General features: G+C 38.6%; 1 protein-coding gene across 2 annotated transcripts in view; it reads right to left on the bottom strand.

The window, feature by feature from the left end:
• The window catches only part of LOC149203299 (uncharacterized), a 127,751-nt gene that overhangs the window by 70,950 nt on the left and 39,280 nt on the right, over positions 1-17,521 (bottom strand). The window contains exons 4-5 of one of the 2 annotated variants that reach the window (XM_089403381.1): positions 9,830-9,951; positions 9,593-9,700 (exon numbers count right to left, since the gene is read on the bottom strand). In XM_089403381.1, the coding sequence (XP_089259507.1) occupies positions 9,593-9,700; positions 9,830-9,951 (230 nt within the window). The remainder of the gene's footprint in view (positions 1-9,592; positions 9,701-9,829; positions 9,952-17,521) is intronic. The other variant, XM_089403382.1, reaches the window with a different exon arrangement.

The following is a 17,521-nucleotide window of genomic DNA, read 5'->3' as shown; positions in this document are numbered from 1 at the left end:
GTGTGGTCCCATACCTTTGAAAACTCTTCAAGAACCATTCAAGAAGCCAAGTTCAATAAGGATTTTCGGATTGGGAAACACCCTTACAAGGCATATTCCTCTAACCTAACCCTTAAATCCTCACTTCCTTATCCCAGAAATCTTTGTACCTCGCTTGAAGAGCAAGTAAGCTCCCTTCTTAACCCCCTTCTAGGAAAGGGATCATTAAGGTCACTTCACATCCATTTGTTGATTTATCCTTCACAAGTGACTTCCATATACCCAGTCTCGTCTCATCGGTGAAAGTTCGTAAAGAGTAGGGAGTCTTAGCTGAGGTGACAGTGGGCTAAGTCTCTATTGTTGCCCTTGACCTAGCAGTTGTCCCTTTAGGAGTCCCTTTTAGGCCCCTTGCTAGTTTGAGCAAGTAACAAGACAGTCTTGTGCCATATGTCCAAAATGGTTGCATATGTAACACTCTATACCAGTGTTGATAATATCGGTATCGGGAAAATATCGGCGAGGGTCCAGAAAATATCTTATCGGCAATATCGGCAAAATATCGGCAAATATCGACAAGCATAAAAATTTTAAAGATTTTTAAACATATAAAGCAATAACAACATGAAATAAACACATTGGCACATAAATATGAAGAAAACACTGATATATATGATATCAAATAGAAATGATACATCAAAGGCGATACCAAATTCTGTTGATCCCTAATAATTGTCCATTCAAGGACTCAAATGTGGAGAACCAATACAAAATAACATCACATATATAAAAGTATCTCATCATCATGAGTTATATGTAGCATAACAAATAAAACTAGTAGCTATCTATCTGAAATCACTGCCCTCTCCCCCTTTTACGGGAAAACATGATGGGTTGTTTGCCAGGCCTGCCCCTAGTAGTAGGAGGCCCTGACCCTGCCTCTGCACCTAATGTCAAATAATGAGTGCTAGGTATGGGGCTATGCTCTCCTATATCTATAGCAGATGGTGTTGATGCTGATGCTCCTGCAGTGTCCTCCTCCTCCTCCTCCTTTGAGTGTTGCTGCTCCTCTTACTCCGAGTCCTCCTCTTGCTGCCCCTGCTCTAATGGATCATCTGCCACTGGCTCTAACCATGAAGGTGACTCCTCCAAGAGGGGTGACTCAAACTCCACCCTCTACGAAGACAATACATCAATTGTCTAAGCTAAGTCACATGACACGAGGACATGTGACACGGAGGACACGTAAATACGAGTATTCAATACGAAACGCAACGACCTGGAAACAAGACACGGGGGACACGTTTTATATATATATATATACCGAAATATAGTTTTTTATCCATATTAAATTGCAGGTTGCAGCTTATCTAATCAAATTAAAATATAATTACTTCTCAAAGTTCATAGTTCACTTTAAAAAAATAAATAGAATCAAAATTTACTATTTAGAAATTAGAATGTGATATGCTTGGTCTTGATTCTTGAATATTCAATGTTCATTGTTCATGTACAACTTACAAGCACATAAGAAAATAACTAAAGTCTAATCCTATTGATTTCCTCTGCCCCTCTTGCGAGAAAATGCCACAACTTTCCCTTTCCCTCTAGATGTAGATGCAGGTGCTGGTGGAGTTGGCAGTGGAGTTTGCTATGCTCTAGAAGCTGAAGAACTAGAAGTAGGAGCTATAGGAGGTAGACCACGTCCTCTACTGGTGGCAGGGGTAGCCTGGGCAGATGGTGTCACCTGGAAACATTAGAATCTCCCAATCCTGAAATCCTAAAAAATTGATAAGTCTGCTGCATTTTGAATGAAATCTAAAATTCTACTTTCTCCATATGAAATCCAATGAGGCCGGAACCACTCTCAAACATCCTGAGTCATTTCATGGTAATGTTAAAAATTTAAGTAAAAGGATGAAAATGAAGATTAAGGAGAATGTCACTTTTACTTTAAGAATTTAACATTACCATGAATAGCATATCAATACTAGGGCCTAGAACGCTCAAACCCTCCTTGGCAGCAACCACATAGCTCTCCCCTTCCTTCTCTAGCAATCAGAAATGAAAATGATATGAAAAAAAACCAAAATCAGATTTTTATAGGCCATGCAGAAATTTTTTACAGTCACCGGGCGATATTTTCGATCGTCGCGCGATATTTTCCGAAATATCGGCGATATTTCGGAAATCGCGCGATATTTTCAAAAGCCGAAAATATCGCGATATTTTGTCGGCGATATATCGGCTGGCCGAAAATATCGCGATATTTCCGAATATCGCCGATATCTCGGCAATATTATCAACATTGCTCTATACTATACTTGGATAATGGATCAAACGAATTATGATTTATATCATTGAAGCCATCTATACCTCTAATTTTGTTGTCTGCAAGCTTATTCTTAGAGATTTGGTGCAAACCTTTGTCATAATCATTATAAGCTTTACACTCTTTTGCTTGATGTCCAAAATTTTTGCAGAAGAAATAATGAGAAAGAAAAATAGTTTGATACCCAGTTGTATATAATTGTCGAAACGGAACAATTCTTTAGGAATTGATTTGCTTGGAAAAAGATTGATAGTCCTTGTCCCTTATTGGATTGCTACCTGCATTACGAATGGACTTCTTGAGAGCATCATCATAGCTTTTTGGTGTAGCAGTGTTTCCAAACTCCTCCCATCTCCTATCCTTGCTCTTACTGAGATTGGAGCTTTTAGATTTTTCTTCAACTTCCTTACTTGGTGACTTGGTGTTTGCATCTTCTTTGTATGAAGTCTCACCCATATAACCAAGACTAGTCTTGTCATATGGTGATCTTTGACTGATGAGAATAAAATCCAGGGTTTGAGAATTTTTCATTTTTTGTTGAGCTTAGCTAGCTCTTTCCTTAATGAGACAATTTCCACTTCAAGATTTTCACAGTTTTCTTCCCTTTCTTTTAGCTAACTGTTCAACGCTTCTTCCACTCTTTTTTCTTCCTCTCTTTCAGTGTTGATAAAGATTATTTCCTTAGATAGTCTCTTGTTCTTCTTCCTAAGGTTATCAATTTATTCTAATGCACTGATAAGTTTGGTCTCAAGATCCAGTATGCCTTCAACACTTTCTCCTTTTGCTTTTTCTTTTTGCTCCTTTGATTTGACTATATTTGATTCCTCATTTGTGGATAAAAATAGGATCGCCCTTCTGTCATCATCAAAATCGTATTCTTCAAAAAAATCATTATCCTCTTTGGAATAGATATTTTTCTTTTTCGAAGATTTTCCTTTGAACACCCTTTTTTTGGGTTCTTCATCATCAATATCTTCCCTATAAGGAGACTTAGCAACAAAATGTCCTATCTTACCACAGTTAAAACAAATGAAAGGCAACTTACCTTTGAATTTGGATTTTCTCTTTAGTTGTCTAATTAGCAAGCCATTTTTGTATCAAATTCATCATTGGAACAGTTACCAGACTTGCATTTTCTTGACTTCTTATATGCTTTAAAAGTTGTTTCCTTATGTGATCGGTTTCCTGTCCTCATTTCGTATGAAGTGAGAATTCCATGAGACTCATTCATTTTCAAATTCTCCAAATCCCTTAATTCTTTTATGGCAAAGACCTTGGCATCAAAACGCAGAGGAAGAGACCTCAAAAAAAATTGTACAGTTGTTGTTTCATTAACTTCTTCACCAAATTCTTTGAGAGAATTAACCACTTCATCTACTTGAAGAAAATAAGAAGCAACATCTCCATCATCATTCATTTCCAGGCTTTCAATGTCTTTGAAAAGTTTGAAGCTTTGCCTTCTTTACTTTGTCATCTTCTTCATAATTACTTACAAGTTTGTCCCACGTCGGTTTAGTTGGTTCACACGACATAACTTTAACAAATTTGAATCTGACAAGCCACTTAAAATGGAGTTCATAGCTTTTGCATTTGAGAGACATCATAGTTAATAGACTGCCAAACTTCAACACCAAGAGACATCAAGCGTGTTCTTGTTCTTATCTTCCAAATTTCAAAATTTGTTCCTATTGGAAAATCCATAGAGATGGCAGTTAAATGGTTTTCCTCTTAATGACATTAACTTGTGATATTTTCATTATTAGTATTAGATCTCTTAGTTATCTTTTCTTATCATCAACATTAATGCCAAGCAACAAATAGAAGAGAACACAAGATATAGGCACGCTGCTAGGGCAAGATCCCCCTCGAGGCGAAAACCCAATCACAAATTCTTCCTTCAGTAGATTTAAGATGAGACGACCAAGACCCTTACAACTTAGACTCGAGACTACCTCCATCCATATAGTCACCCTTGTCACGTCATTCTTTAGTTCTATCATCCTTCTAGCAGTCATCCTTCTTTACACTTCAATCCTTGCAATGGCACTGAATGAGCATCGAACCATCCTAGTTGTGATAACACCGATTTTACTTCACTGAGATAGCACTGAAGGTTGTCCATGAGATACTGAAGAAAGAAACTTCCTCACTGTAATAACACCAAGATAGAACCACTGTGGTAGCACCGAAATTCATTGTGGTAGCATCAAGATAGACCCACTGTGATATTACCGAACTGCATTAGCACCAAAACATATTCATTGTAATAGCCTGAAACTGTGATAGTTCTGCAGTTTGTTTATTCATCATATTAGCAATCAACCCGAGCTTCCTTCACTGTAATAATACCGAAACATAACAACTGTAGTGGCACCGAAATTCTTCCTGTGATGACCGAACTTATTTCAGAGATAATCAAACTTCTACTTCTGTGTTTAATGCGAGTTTCTTAGGCTTGTATATATAGTTGATTCCACATTGAAATGAGCCGACATGACCAGGTGAGGAGATGTGTTGTTGTAGTGAGCCGACATGTATTCTTTTGAGTTTGGCCAACTTGATAAGGATTCTTGAAATTCTTCATGTGATGACTGAACTTATTTCAGAGATAATCAAACTTCTACTTCTGTGTTTAATGCGAGTTTCTCGGGCTTGTATATATAGTTGATTCCACATTGAAATGAGCTGACATGACCAGGTGAGAAGATGTGTCGTTGTAGTGAGCCGACATGTGTTCTTTTGAGTTTCGCCGACTTGATAAGGATTCTTAAGGAGACTAGATGGATGGAGGAGTCTTCTCATTTTGACTTTGACAATAACCTAGAGCCTACAATGGAGGCTTGACCTATACATTTGACCCAAGCATGAAACCCATGCTTTAACAAGTCAAATAAAATAATAATAAAATTCTTTTCACTTTCTTTTGACAAATATATTACATTTTGACTTCAAGTACAATTATGAAGAGCAAACCTAGCTACATTTTCCAACAGTCCTATCAAAGAAAGAAATTTTGATTGATGCTTCTCGACTGGCCATGGCCCCTGCTCTGATACCAATTGTTGGTGATACTAGGGGGGTAAATCAGTGTTTCGTTATTGTTGACAAATTTTCACTTAATCTTAAAACTGAATTCACATCACATAATCAATCATCCACAATGTATGAACACAGATAATATAAATCAAAATTTGAAAAAGAGATACTTGAAAACAATACCAATCCTCTATAAGCACCAACTTACAAAAATTGTAAGATCCAACCTGTCAAAAAGATGAGGACACCATTCCTCAATGAGCACCAACTTACAATAACTGCAAGCTCTACCTAAACTCAGCCCCCAATACACTAGAACTTGGACTTCAAATCAGGCCTGAACTTGGCCTTCAAACCAGGCCTAAACTAGACCTTCAAATAGCAAAACTTGGCCCTAAAACTCGACCTTCAAACAACAAAACTTGTTCCCTGAAATTTAGCCTTCAAAGACACCTGTACTTGACCCTCAAAAACAAAGGTCAAACAAATCAGAAACCCTTCCCAAGAACAATATCAAACTCAAAAACCCTTTAGAAGATGTGCCAAAACCCTTCCACAGAAAGCTACTTCAACTCGGCTTCACTTCTTCTTGCTTCATGAGATATGAATTTCGTACTCACTCCTTCGCTTTCTTAAACACAGAACTAAATGCTTGAGTTGAGTGGTTAGAAATGCTCCTTCTCACACCTATTTATAGTGCGTTTGGACACTAGGTTAGGGCCGACTTGTCCACTGGCTGGGCCAACTGGTGCAACTGGCAGAATGTATAATGAATATTCAAAAATTCATTTCTCCTCAACCATGAGGAGTTAGAAGGCATGCCATATATCATTGGAAAGGTCTCAAAATAATCTTTCCAACCATATATCCTATGCTCCCATTTGAGCTAGGTAATTGGAGTAAAAATGCCTTCAAAGATAAGGTATCCAAATGGGGTCTCCCTATACTTTGGTTGGGTTATCTTGACAAAATATTTCATATCTTCTCATTTCTATGGAATTAGAGGGAGGTGTCATATACTGTTGGAAAATTCTCAGAACATGCTATTTGACTATGTAATTTCCTCTTTCATTTGGACAGCCTTTGACATCAATAACAACCATTTCCAATATTGGCAACTTATGGAGGTTTCACTGTAAGCTTGGAATATTTAAATGAAAAGCTTATTTTAAGGGGTAATTATTTGTGTATCAAGTTTATGCTTTCACCATTCATATTCCAACTAAATGTGTGATTATTGCATTTTCAGAAATATAAATTTCTCTAGTAGTTCAGATTTAGTTTATTTAATTAAGAGAAACATAGGACAGTGGTCACCTAGGGCTTGAAAATTTATAATAATCACATTTTGCATGGTTCTTAGTTTATGATGTGTTGGTCTTAGGTTGTTGCTTGTCACATCTATATCTCTCTCCTCCCCCTTGTGCCTTATGTGTTGCTCCAAACTCATACTTTTTGTTATTGCACAAAAGCTCAAGTAGCTTAGAGGTGGGTTGAATCTTTGTATGGTCATTTCACCCTTTCCCCAATTTCTTAGGAAATCTACTCTTTTGAGGGACAACCATCGTTGGAATACCGGTTTTATGAAACCCTTACACATGATTTATATCAGTTTCTTTTGGCCTATGGATATTATGGAAATTATTTTTCGCACACAGATTGCTAGTTTAAATATTTCTTAGGCTAACAAGATTGTGGTAGTGACCAATCTGTTATATATTGTCAAGCAAAGGCAATGTCCAAGGAATTAGATCAAATAACATTTTTTGGCAGACTTGGGGGAGCACTCCATGCTCCATCAACCATGTCCCACCGAAATGTTAAATTCTGATGTTCTACGCTGAAACAATTACTTATTCCTAAAACTTCTTTCTGCTGCAATATTAGTTACGCAATTGTAGATGGAACATAAACCAAATGCACAATATAAGACAGCCAAGAACAAAATGAGACACAGAAAATTTATGTCCAATGACCAGGGCAAAACCCACAAGGGGAAAACCCAATCAGGTTCTTCTTCTATTAGATGTCAATTGTTCAGCAGAGATACAGAGTACAACGAGAGATCAAGAGAATGAGTAAGTTCACCCAAATCTGAACACGTTGTAGCAAGAAGATCACTGGAAGCAGCAGCAGATGCAAACATTGAATCAATCTTCCCTTCAACTGAATCAACACTAAAGCACTGAATCAACCTTGGCTCGCCAAGTTCTGCTCTTACACTCCAAGTCTCTCTCTCTCACAATCTTCTTCAAGTCTCTCGAACTCTCTCTCTCTCAAGTTCGAATTCTTTTTCACAATGCATAAGTAGTAGTAGTCAAGTGAGAAGGCATGAAACACATATATAGGAGGAGCAACGAATTCTTGACATAAAGGAGGAGCAACATGCCTTGAGGAAGAGTAACATATGCCATTAAGGAAAGAAACACATGCCTTAGTAACTTACGCCATTAAGGAGAGGTACGCATGCCTTAGTAACTTATGCCATTAAGAGAGGAACACATGCCTCAGTAACTTATGCCATTAAGAAAGGTATGCATGCCTTAGTTAAGGAGAGTGTAACATATGCATTAAAGAGAGCACAAGAGGAATTTTTTATGACATGCCTTTAATGAGTGTAAAAGGAATATGTCATGTCTTTAATGAGTGCGTAAGAGAGAGTGTAACGTATCATTAAGAGAGAGAGAGAGTTACGTAGTGCCATGTGAGTCATCAAGGAGAGAGGTGCGAAGTGATTGAGGTGATGAAGGTAAGGTGACTTGTAATTTCTTTTAATAATAATATCATAGTATCATAAAGGATAATAATTTTAATGTTAATAATATTGATGATTAAGTTGAGATTGAACTATTAGGATTGATTAATGATAAGTTATGTAATTTTCCTTCAACTATACTTGATTACCAATTGGTGCAAGGTGACTTACTATTTTTGAAAAGTCAAACTTGAAATGCTAGACATGACTTTCTATTTTTAGAAAGTCACTCCAAAATTGTTAGAAATGAGATTTTATTTAAGGAAATTCATCCTTGAGCTGCCAATTTTCAACACAAAAGGTTTGTCTGGGAAATCAATCAAGCAGCAACAAGATGCTTTCCAACAATATAGAAATCAAATGAGTAGTGAACACTACCATAGAAGACAACACAATGGACCAACATAGAGGTGAATTGATAGGCCCTCGCCCCCATACAAAGATAAAGTTGAAAGTTTCCAACCATCTAACTCATGACTTCTGAGAACAAATGTCAACTATTCAAAGGCAACCTGGGTTGGACCATAAATGTGCCCACCTGCCAACTGATGAGCCACCACAAAATAGATGGGATCCTGTACCTGGCACAATAATGACCTTCCGCCTCCTCTCGGTTTAGTGGCCTTAGGGTCAAAGATTCTGTGGGAAGACTTTGCCTTGTATGTAATGTTGATGGCACTCTGGTGGTTTTAACTTTTGGTATCCACCATGAATGGGGGTAAAACTATTCTAACAACCTTTTGAACTTTGTGGTACTTAGCCAATTCAGATATTAATAATATTCTGGTCTAGGTTCCTATGGTGGTCGGTGTTTTTATAATTTTGAAGGTCAGCTTGTTCTTGGCAGTGTTCCCTTAGCCACCCCTTTTTATGTAATATGCTTTGCACAATATTGTTTATATAAAAATAAACTGAAGTATATTTCAATCAAAAAAGGTTGTGAACAGCCAATCAATAGCAAACCATGTACACGTTTTCTCATAGACATATTATATAGTTGTTCTATTGAATTTTATCTGGTATAAATGGAGTTTTAATGTATTTCCTGTTCTAAATGAAGCTGACCAAGGCTAAACTAATGTACCAGTTACATTTTTATACACAATTTTCTCTATTAGGGTTCTGTAATGCAATGTTTAGATATTTCTACCTACTTGTTTGCCAACTCAAGAAAATCAGATTCATATATTCATTATTTAAGGCAGAGAACAGATATACAAACTGCATGATTTGGTTTCTGTTTATACTACATTCTGGACATTCTAGCAAAACTCCATGCCTTATATTGCCACTACAAATCATAAACAGTTAAGGAGTATTTACTGTTACCGGTTTCAGATTTTCACTCCTCTATAGTACATTTTTTATAATCAAAGTTAAGTTCTTTGCTGATTTAAAGCCGGAGCAATCAGAATACATTTTATCCAAACTAAGATATGTAAGCATAGCAAGTGTCCTTTCACAACCCATGACCAATAGGGAAGGAGACTCACATGTTACTATCGTTGGCAACAAGTGTGTTCATATTCCCTGCAACATCAGTAAAATAGGGAGTTCCATGCTGAAGAGATGTTGAAACATTGATTTTTTTATGACGTTTGCTGCAATGAAAAGGAGTCAAAGTAATTAAATCACACTGCTAAATCTTGTTTCACAAGGTAAACCAATCAGTTGTAAAGAAACATGAAAGTCCTCATTATACTTCTGAAACTGTAACAGACTAAATTTACCCAGCCTTAATCGGTTTCATCGTTCTTGTAGTAACTGGAGAAGAGGAGGCTTTTCTGGCAGCTTCCTGTACAGCATCAAACTCATTGCTATCCATCCCAGCTCTCAACTCAGCTAGTTTTCCCTGTCAAAAAGAATGAAAAGAGTTAACCAAGATTCTGGTCCGGATTGATGTGCTAAAGCCACAATTCCACAGAGTTGCACACTAGGTGCAGTCTACTTGCAACACTACAAGAATTGACTAGGGAAAATACTCAACGAGGCAGAAGACCCAAGGGTTTGACTCGGAGAGGAAGAAAAACTTGGCAAGTATGAAAACATGACAAAATGTTGCAATTATTGATGTAATCCATACATGTGGCCACGACCCATTCATATGTATTATTGTGGACTTGTAATTATGGCCAAGGCCATATTCTTTACTCTTTTATCGTATTACAAGATATGGTTAAAGCCAACCTAGTAAAAATTGATATGTAGATTCAATAACCCTCTTGGTGTGTGTACCCTCGTTTTGTGGGCCCATGACCTCCTCTTGAAGGGATACCTCACCTGTGTGTTGATTTTTGGTAGCATCGGATGTGCTCTAGCCATGAAAATTGGTGGAGAGGCTAAGGCACATGAGATCTCCAAGACCCAGAAATCGTTTGGGAAAATTCCACCTAGATGGAGAGATATTAAAATAATTAATATTTTTAATGAGACCCTAAGTCTAAACATAAGAAAATTAAAATATAAATGTGTATTAATATAATATGGGTGAGAAAGTTCTAAATAATGAGGATCAAGCCAAATCTAATCTTAGCTGTTGATTAGGACTTAATCTCGGCCGTTGAATCGTCAACAAGAAAAGTATAAGAGGAGGCTTGAGGGTCAATTGGAGACACACCAAGTTGATCAAGAATTTGATTTTCTGGGGCAGGGTTTGCTGAGAAATCGAGTTAGTGATCTGTTGCAACGAGGGGCAGTTCGACAGAAGGCCGAGAATACATATCAGAGAGGCAGAGAAAGTGCCAGAGAGACAGCGCAAAGCCTTCGAAGGCTGACGCAGAGGCAACCAGGACTGACGCAGAGGTTGAGTGGGCCAGCGCAGAAGACGCAGAGGGCTGAGAGGCTGACGCAAAAGGCCAAGAGGCTGACGCAGAGGTAGCAAAGGCTGCACAGAGGCTAGCAGAGCTGACGCTGGGCTGAAGAGGCAACACTGAGGAATTTTCGTGGGGCAGACTGGGAGCTGACAGGCAAATGCAGAGCCATAGAGGGTGACACAGTCCCTAGAGGGTGACGCAGTTCCAGAGAGAAGCTTGGAGCAGCGTTCGCTGTCCAACTAAGGAACTGTCGAAGTTGTTGTGGGATCAGTCATCCGGTTGCTGATCAATCATCCGGTTGCTAATCAGCCGGAATATCTGTCTCCAAGGAGAGGTACTTCTGCCAAGGAAAATCTCTAAAGGGTGAGCCATTTCTGGCACCCTAGTTGTATTCAGAAACTGCATAATAATAAAACCCTCATATCTGTTGCACCGGTTTTCCCACATTGGGTTTTTCCAGGGACGATTGTCCAAAAATATCAGTGTCCCTTGTGTGATTGTCTCAGTTATTTCAGTTGTTGATTTGTATATGTGTGAACGTTGCATTTGTGTTTATTTCGGTATTTATGTTAATAAATAACTTCTTAATGGAATAAACAAGTAGGAGATAATAAACCAGATAATGCAGTAGGGATTTCTAATGTGTCAGACTTAGAAATTTCCACATGGTATCAGAGCATTGCAGATCACAGGAGAACTGAAGATGCCAACTGGAGAAATCTGAAGAATTTTGAGCAGAAGCAGTTGTCCCGAGAGACAGCGTTGTTCCAGAGCAGAAGCAGCAAGAGAGGAAGTGACGCAGAGCCTGCGTCATCATTTCGAGCCAGGAGGAGGGTCAGCGCAGAGGCAGAGGGGCAGATCAGACCTACGTAGTGCCCAGTCATCTTTCTCAGCCAGGAAGGATCGACGTTGTGGCCATGAGGAGCAGATTCAGCCTTTATCGGGATTGCACAAAGTCTGAAAGGCTCAGTTTCTTCGGTTGTCGGGGCTTGGGGAACTGTGGGCAGATTGTGATTTGAGGAGCTGGTGGGACGTTGTTTCTGTCAAAGCATAACAGTGTCTAAGGAGGCGGGACCAAGGTAGAGGGAGTCACTACCTCAACGGATTTCTAGCCAAGGAATCTAGATCCAAGTTGCAGTTGCAAGGAGGATTGGAGAGGAGCGGTTCGACAGTTGGCCTGAGGATTTCCAGAAGGGAAATCAAGACTCAGAGGGAGTCCAGAAGAGGAGCTGATATGGCAGTGAACGGACTAAGGGATCAGGACAGGTTGGACGGGGCTTCCAACTTTGTCATCTGGAAGGCCAGGATCCTGGCAGTCCTGGATCGACATCGCATCAAGGACTATGCCTTGAAAACCGTGGCTATCCCAGTTGACCCAGCTGAGAACAAGAAGTATGAGGATGCAATGGCAAGGACGAAGTGCATGATCCTAGAAGAGGTCAAAGATCATGTCATACCACATATTGCTGAAAAGAACACAGTAAAGGAGATGTGGGACACCTTGACCACCTTATACCAGGGCTCTTCTGTACAGCGGAAGATGCTATTGGAGAATCAGTTGTGGTCATATCAGATGCAGAAGGGAGAGCAGATAGATCCATTCCTTCTCAGGTTGCAGGAGATTCGCGACCAAATTACTTCCGTGGGGTCTACACCGGATCCAGAATTTATGGTCAGGACTGCCCTGAATGCAGTCTCCGAGGAGTGGGAGACATTTGTCCAAAGTATTTTGGGCAGGGCTACTCTTCCCGGTTGGGAGGAGATGTGGGCAGCTCTTCGCCAGGAAGAGATCAGGAGGATGACCAAGGCAGGGAGTAGTGGCAAGGGAGGTCGAATCAAGAAAGAGGAGGAGGATGCGGCTCTAGCATCTGCGGGACAGCAAGGGAAGAGGAAGAAGAAGGACATCTCCAAGGTTAAGTGCTTCCATTGTGGGGAGTTGGGACATTATGCATCCCAATGTCCCAGGAAGAAAAACAAGGGAGAGGCTTCTGATTCAAAGGCAGCTCCAGCTAAGGCGGAGAAAGAGGTCGAGACTGATGACGATTGTGCCATGAGTGCTCATGCGCCTCTAGAGAAGAGGTGGAGAGATATCGAGTTGTAGTCAAGAGGACTACATACTAGGGGCAGGATCCTTGAGGTGCCCAAATTCCTCTTCTTTACTGCCTCAAGCTTCAGCAAATTATGATCCTGACACCTTTGCAGAAGCTTCAGGCCATCTAGATTAGAACGCAGCTATGAATGAAGAATATCGTTCACTATTGGCAAATGATACATGGGACCTTGTTCCTCTTCCAAAGGGACGAAAACTTGTTAGATGCAAATGGGTTTACAGAACCAAGTTTGGACCAAATGGAAAAGTTGATAAACATAAAGCTCGTCTTGTTGCTAAGGGTTTTTCACAAGTTGAAGGCATTGACTATACTGAAACCTTCTCCCTTGTTGCCAAAATGAACTCTATCTGCCTTGTTCTTTCCCTTGCTGCCTCTTTCAAATGGGAAGTCCATCAAATGGATGTTAAATCCGCTTTCTTGCATGGGGGCTTGCATGAAGAAATCTATATGGAACAACCTCCCGGCTTTATACAAACAGACTCCAACCTTGTATGTCGGCTTAAGAAATCCCTTTATGGTCTCAAGCAAGCCCCTCGAGCTTGGTATGCCAAAATGGATAGCTTTCTTTTAGATACTGGATTTTCTAGGTGTCATTCTGACAATACTGTCTACACCAAGAAAGTGGGTAAGTCTCTTATCATTCTTGTTCTTTATGTTGATGATCTTATCCTTACTAGTAGTGATCCCAACCTTATAAACCATGTGAAGTCCAGCCTTAAAAAGAAGTTTGAAATGACAGACTTAGGACACTTGCATTATTTTCTTGGTCTTCAAGTCTTGCAATCCAAAGAGGTATTTCCCTTTCCCAGTCCAAGTATGCTTGTGATCTTCTACGCCACTTTCACATGGAAGACTGTAAGCCAACCCCTTCTCCCTTTCAGTTTGAAGCCAAACTTTCAATCACTTGTACTTCCCCTGAAGTTGATGTTACCTTATACTATCAGCTTGTTGGAAAAAATTTGTATCTGACCCATACTCATCCTGACCTTTCCTTTGTTGTTGGCCTTGTTGCTCGGTTTATGCAAAACCCACATGAAAGTCATTGGAAAGCAGCTAAAAGAATACTTCGTTATGTTCAAGGTATAGTCCAATTTGGGATTCATTACAATGCAGCAGCATCTCCTCTATTGGTTGGTGTCACTGAATTTGATTGGGCTGACCCTGATGATCGGAAGTCTACTACGGGTTATGCCTTCACTCTTGGTTCTGGACCTATTACATGGGCTTGTAAGAAACAAAGTGCCATTTCTCTTTCTTCAACAGAAGCAGAGTATCGTGGCGCCATTGAAGCTAGTAAGGAAGCCCTGTAGTACAATAGTGTCATTGAGTTGTTAAAGGAACATTTAAGTAAATTGTGCTAAAGCATAGAACATACCATTGTTATCTTAAATTAACATCATCACACTATTGTACTTGTATATTTTGGTTTTTGTGTTTGTTAATAAATATTGCAGGTATATATTTTGGTGACTTGGTAAATCAATTTGGATCCTTGGGCACAAGTTGACTCATAAGGAAAATGATCCATGAAGATGCTATCATAATTCAATGGGAGTCCTTCAATAAGGTAACCCTGATTTGGGATCAAGAACTGACTTTTTCCAGTGGAGAGTGGTAAGGTCTTGTGACTCACTCTCGATCACTTCTTCATTATTACTGCATGGTTCAATAGAGTAGAGAAATGATGGCAGAGATGGTACATGATGACAAGATGGTATGATGATGACAGATGGATTGGCAGGTGGAATTCTCCCTAGTTGAGAGGGAGTGTTAAAATTGGCAACTAGGGCCAAATTCCACCTTATGACAGCTCATATGATGAAGATGATTATTGCATTGGATTCCTCTTTTCGAGAGGTCCAATTTTGATATAAAGATCATCTCATTCTGACAAGCAAAAGTGGAATTTTGAATTTATTCTCTCTCATGCAAAAATTGTCAAGGTCGACCTTAGCGAAATGTAGGCTCAAGAAGCCCAATGGATGTGTATCCTCACCCTCAACGAATTGCATAAATAGGAGTGACCTCTCTCCTCATTTGGACATCACTCATCACATCATTTAATCTCTCTCTCTTCTCTTGATTGGTTCGTACAGCTTGGGAGAGAGGTCACTCCAGGGTTGCAGTTGACTGTTGTTGACTGCTGATTTTGACAAGGTTGTTTTGACTATGTATTGGGCAAGTGAATTTGATCTATGTACTCTCTCTCTCTCTCTACTAAACTATTGAATAATAAGAAGAAGATTTGATCAAAGGGTTTTCCCACATTGGGGTTTTTCCCTGCCATCCGCCAAATCTTGTGTCCTCTTGTCTTGGCTTGTCTTTTGCACATGTTTTCATCTTTTATCTGCATTTATTGTCAATGTGATTAAGTTAACGCAATTGCTAATCGATATAATTGGAAATTGTCATTGAGTTGTTAAAGGAACATTGAAGTAAATTGTGCTAAAGCATAGAACATATCATTGTCATCTTAAATTAACATCATCACACTATTGTACTTGTATATTTTGGTTTTTGTGTTTGTTAATAAATATTGCAGGTATATATTTTGGTGACTTGGTAAATCAATTTGGATCCTTGGGCACAAGTTGACTCATAAGGAAAATGATCCATGAAGATGCTATCATAATTCAAAGGGAGTCCTTCAATAAGGTAACCTTACGAGGTTTGTAAAGGAAGAATATCAAGGTATATATAAAGTTTCGTAGCTAAAATTCTTCATTAAAAGGGTACGATCTTTTTTAAATTTGCCTTGTATTACTATCTTTCTTATGTTTAGGGTTTTGAATCATAAAGATTCTTGTTAGAGTGATTAATCACTAGATTAAATCTACCCTTGTCATACTATCTCTTACCATTTGTTCATTTTGGTGAAACCCTAACCTTTAGGGTTCACTGTAAAACCCTATCCTTTTGGTGCTTAGGGTATGTTGACAATAATGATGAAACCCTAGTCTACTTAGGGTTTTTTGCTAAAGTCTAGAACCTATAATGAAATCCTACTCTCTTGATGTTTAGGGTTTGTTGATATTATGAAACCCTAGCCTTTTAGGGTTTGTTGTTGATGACTATGAAACCTTAGATTTTTAGGGTTTGATGAATTAGGGTTTATGACAAAACCCTTGCGATAGTCAATCCTAGAAATGAAACCCTAGGTGTATGAGCTTCCACATAATTGAAACCTTAGTCTGGTAAAAATTGTTGGAGTTTGATGTGTGTCTAGGGTTTATGATAAAAACCCTAGTAAGAGATTGATGTAAGGAAATAATAATGAAACCCTAGATATGAAATGCTAGGATACTAACTTTGTTGTTGATATCTATGATTTAATTTTATCGCACAAACTCTAGTAGAGTTTGACATCAAATTCTAAGAGCATAATATTGAAACCCCTGATGTAAAATGTTATGATTGGATTGCTAACTTGATTTAGTTGTTGATATCTAAGGCTTTAAGTCTCGATGATGGAATCTAAGGTTTTTGACAAAACCCTAGCAAAGTTGTTGAAGTCTAGATTATGAAAAGATGTAACTCTTGTTGATTGTAAACCTAACTAGGTTTAGGTTTTAGATGTCTAAAGCTTGATTGTTTTGATGCTTCCATTACAATGATATGTTAATCCTATTTTGATAAAGTTAACTTCATACTCTTGTATATTTGTACTTGTTGAAAGATTTGCAGGTACATGATCTTCAAGATGTTGAAGATGTTCATGACTTGATAAAATTGATGAGCATGATGGAAAGAGGGAGCTATAAGAATAATGATGATGTTCCTGAAGGAATGAAGCTTTGAAAGGTTGAAGTTATTCAGATGATATGATACAAATAAAAGACACTGTGTGGCTTGAAGAAGGAGGTTTTTGATATTGGATATAAAGAAAAGGTATATCTCCCCAAGTTAAGAGGGAGGGCATATTATGATGGCTATTGTGAATATCTTGAAGAAAGGGATCAAAGAAATGAACAAAAGCACTACAGATGGATGTTCTTGATTCGTGAAGTTGCAAATAAAGACTTGGTTGTGTTGAGGATGAGTTTGGCGCCACTAAAGAAGTTAAAGAAGAAAGCTTCCAACAAGATATGATTGGATAATATGATGATGATTCAAGCAGAGGACCCTGAAGGTTTGTGCTATATATATAGGCACCAAACTCATCCTCAACACAACCAAGTCTTTATTTGCAACTTCACGAATCAAGAACATCTATATGTAGTGCTTTTGTTCATTTCTTTCTTGAAAGTTTATTATTAATTGGGGTTGTCATTATGCAAGATCTCTCCATATGAAGGTTGAACATTTTTGTTAAACACACATGGACAATAAGAATAATCTGAACGATAAAACATGAGAATCCATTTTTATTAACAAGTGATATACATTTATAGTACATATTGTGACCGTTGGGTTCCACATCCCAAGGTCTCTTGGACTCCTTTTGTCTATTCGGATTTCACACTAACCCATTGAAGTTTAGGTGTCCAACATTCCCCCC

The sequence above is a fragment of the Pinus tabuliformis genome, chromosome 2_1 (assembly GCF_031772625.1).
Source record: "Pinus tabuliformis cultivar Carrire ecotype Pingquan chromosome 2_1, CPIR1, whole genome shotgun sequence".
Taxonomy (NCBI): Eukaryota; Viridiplantae; Streptophyta; class Pinopsida; order Pinales; family Pinaceae; genus Pinus; species Pinus tabuliformis.
This window is presented reverse-complemented; position numbering and strand designations above follow the sequence as displayed.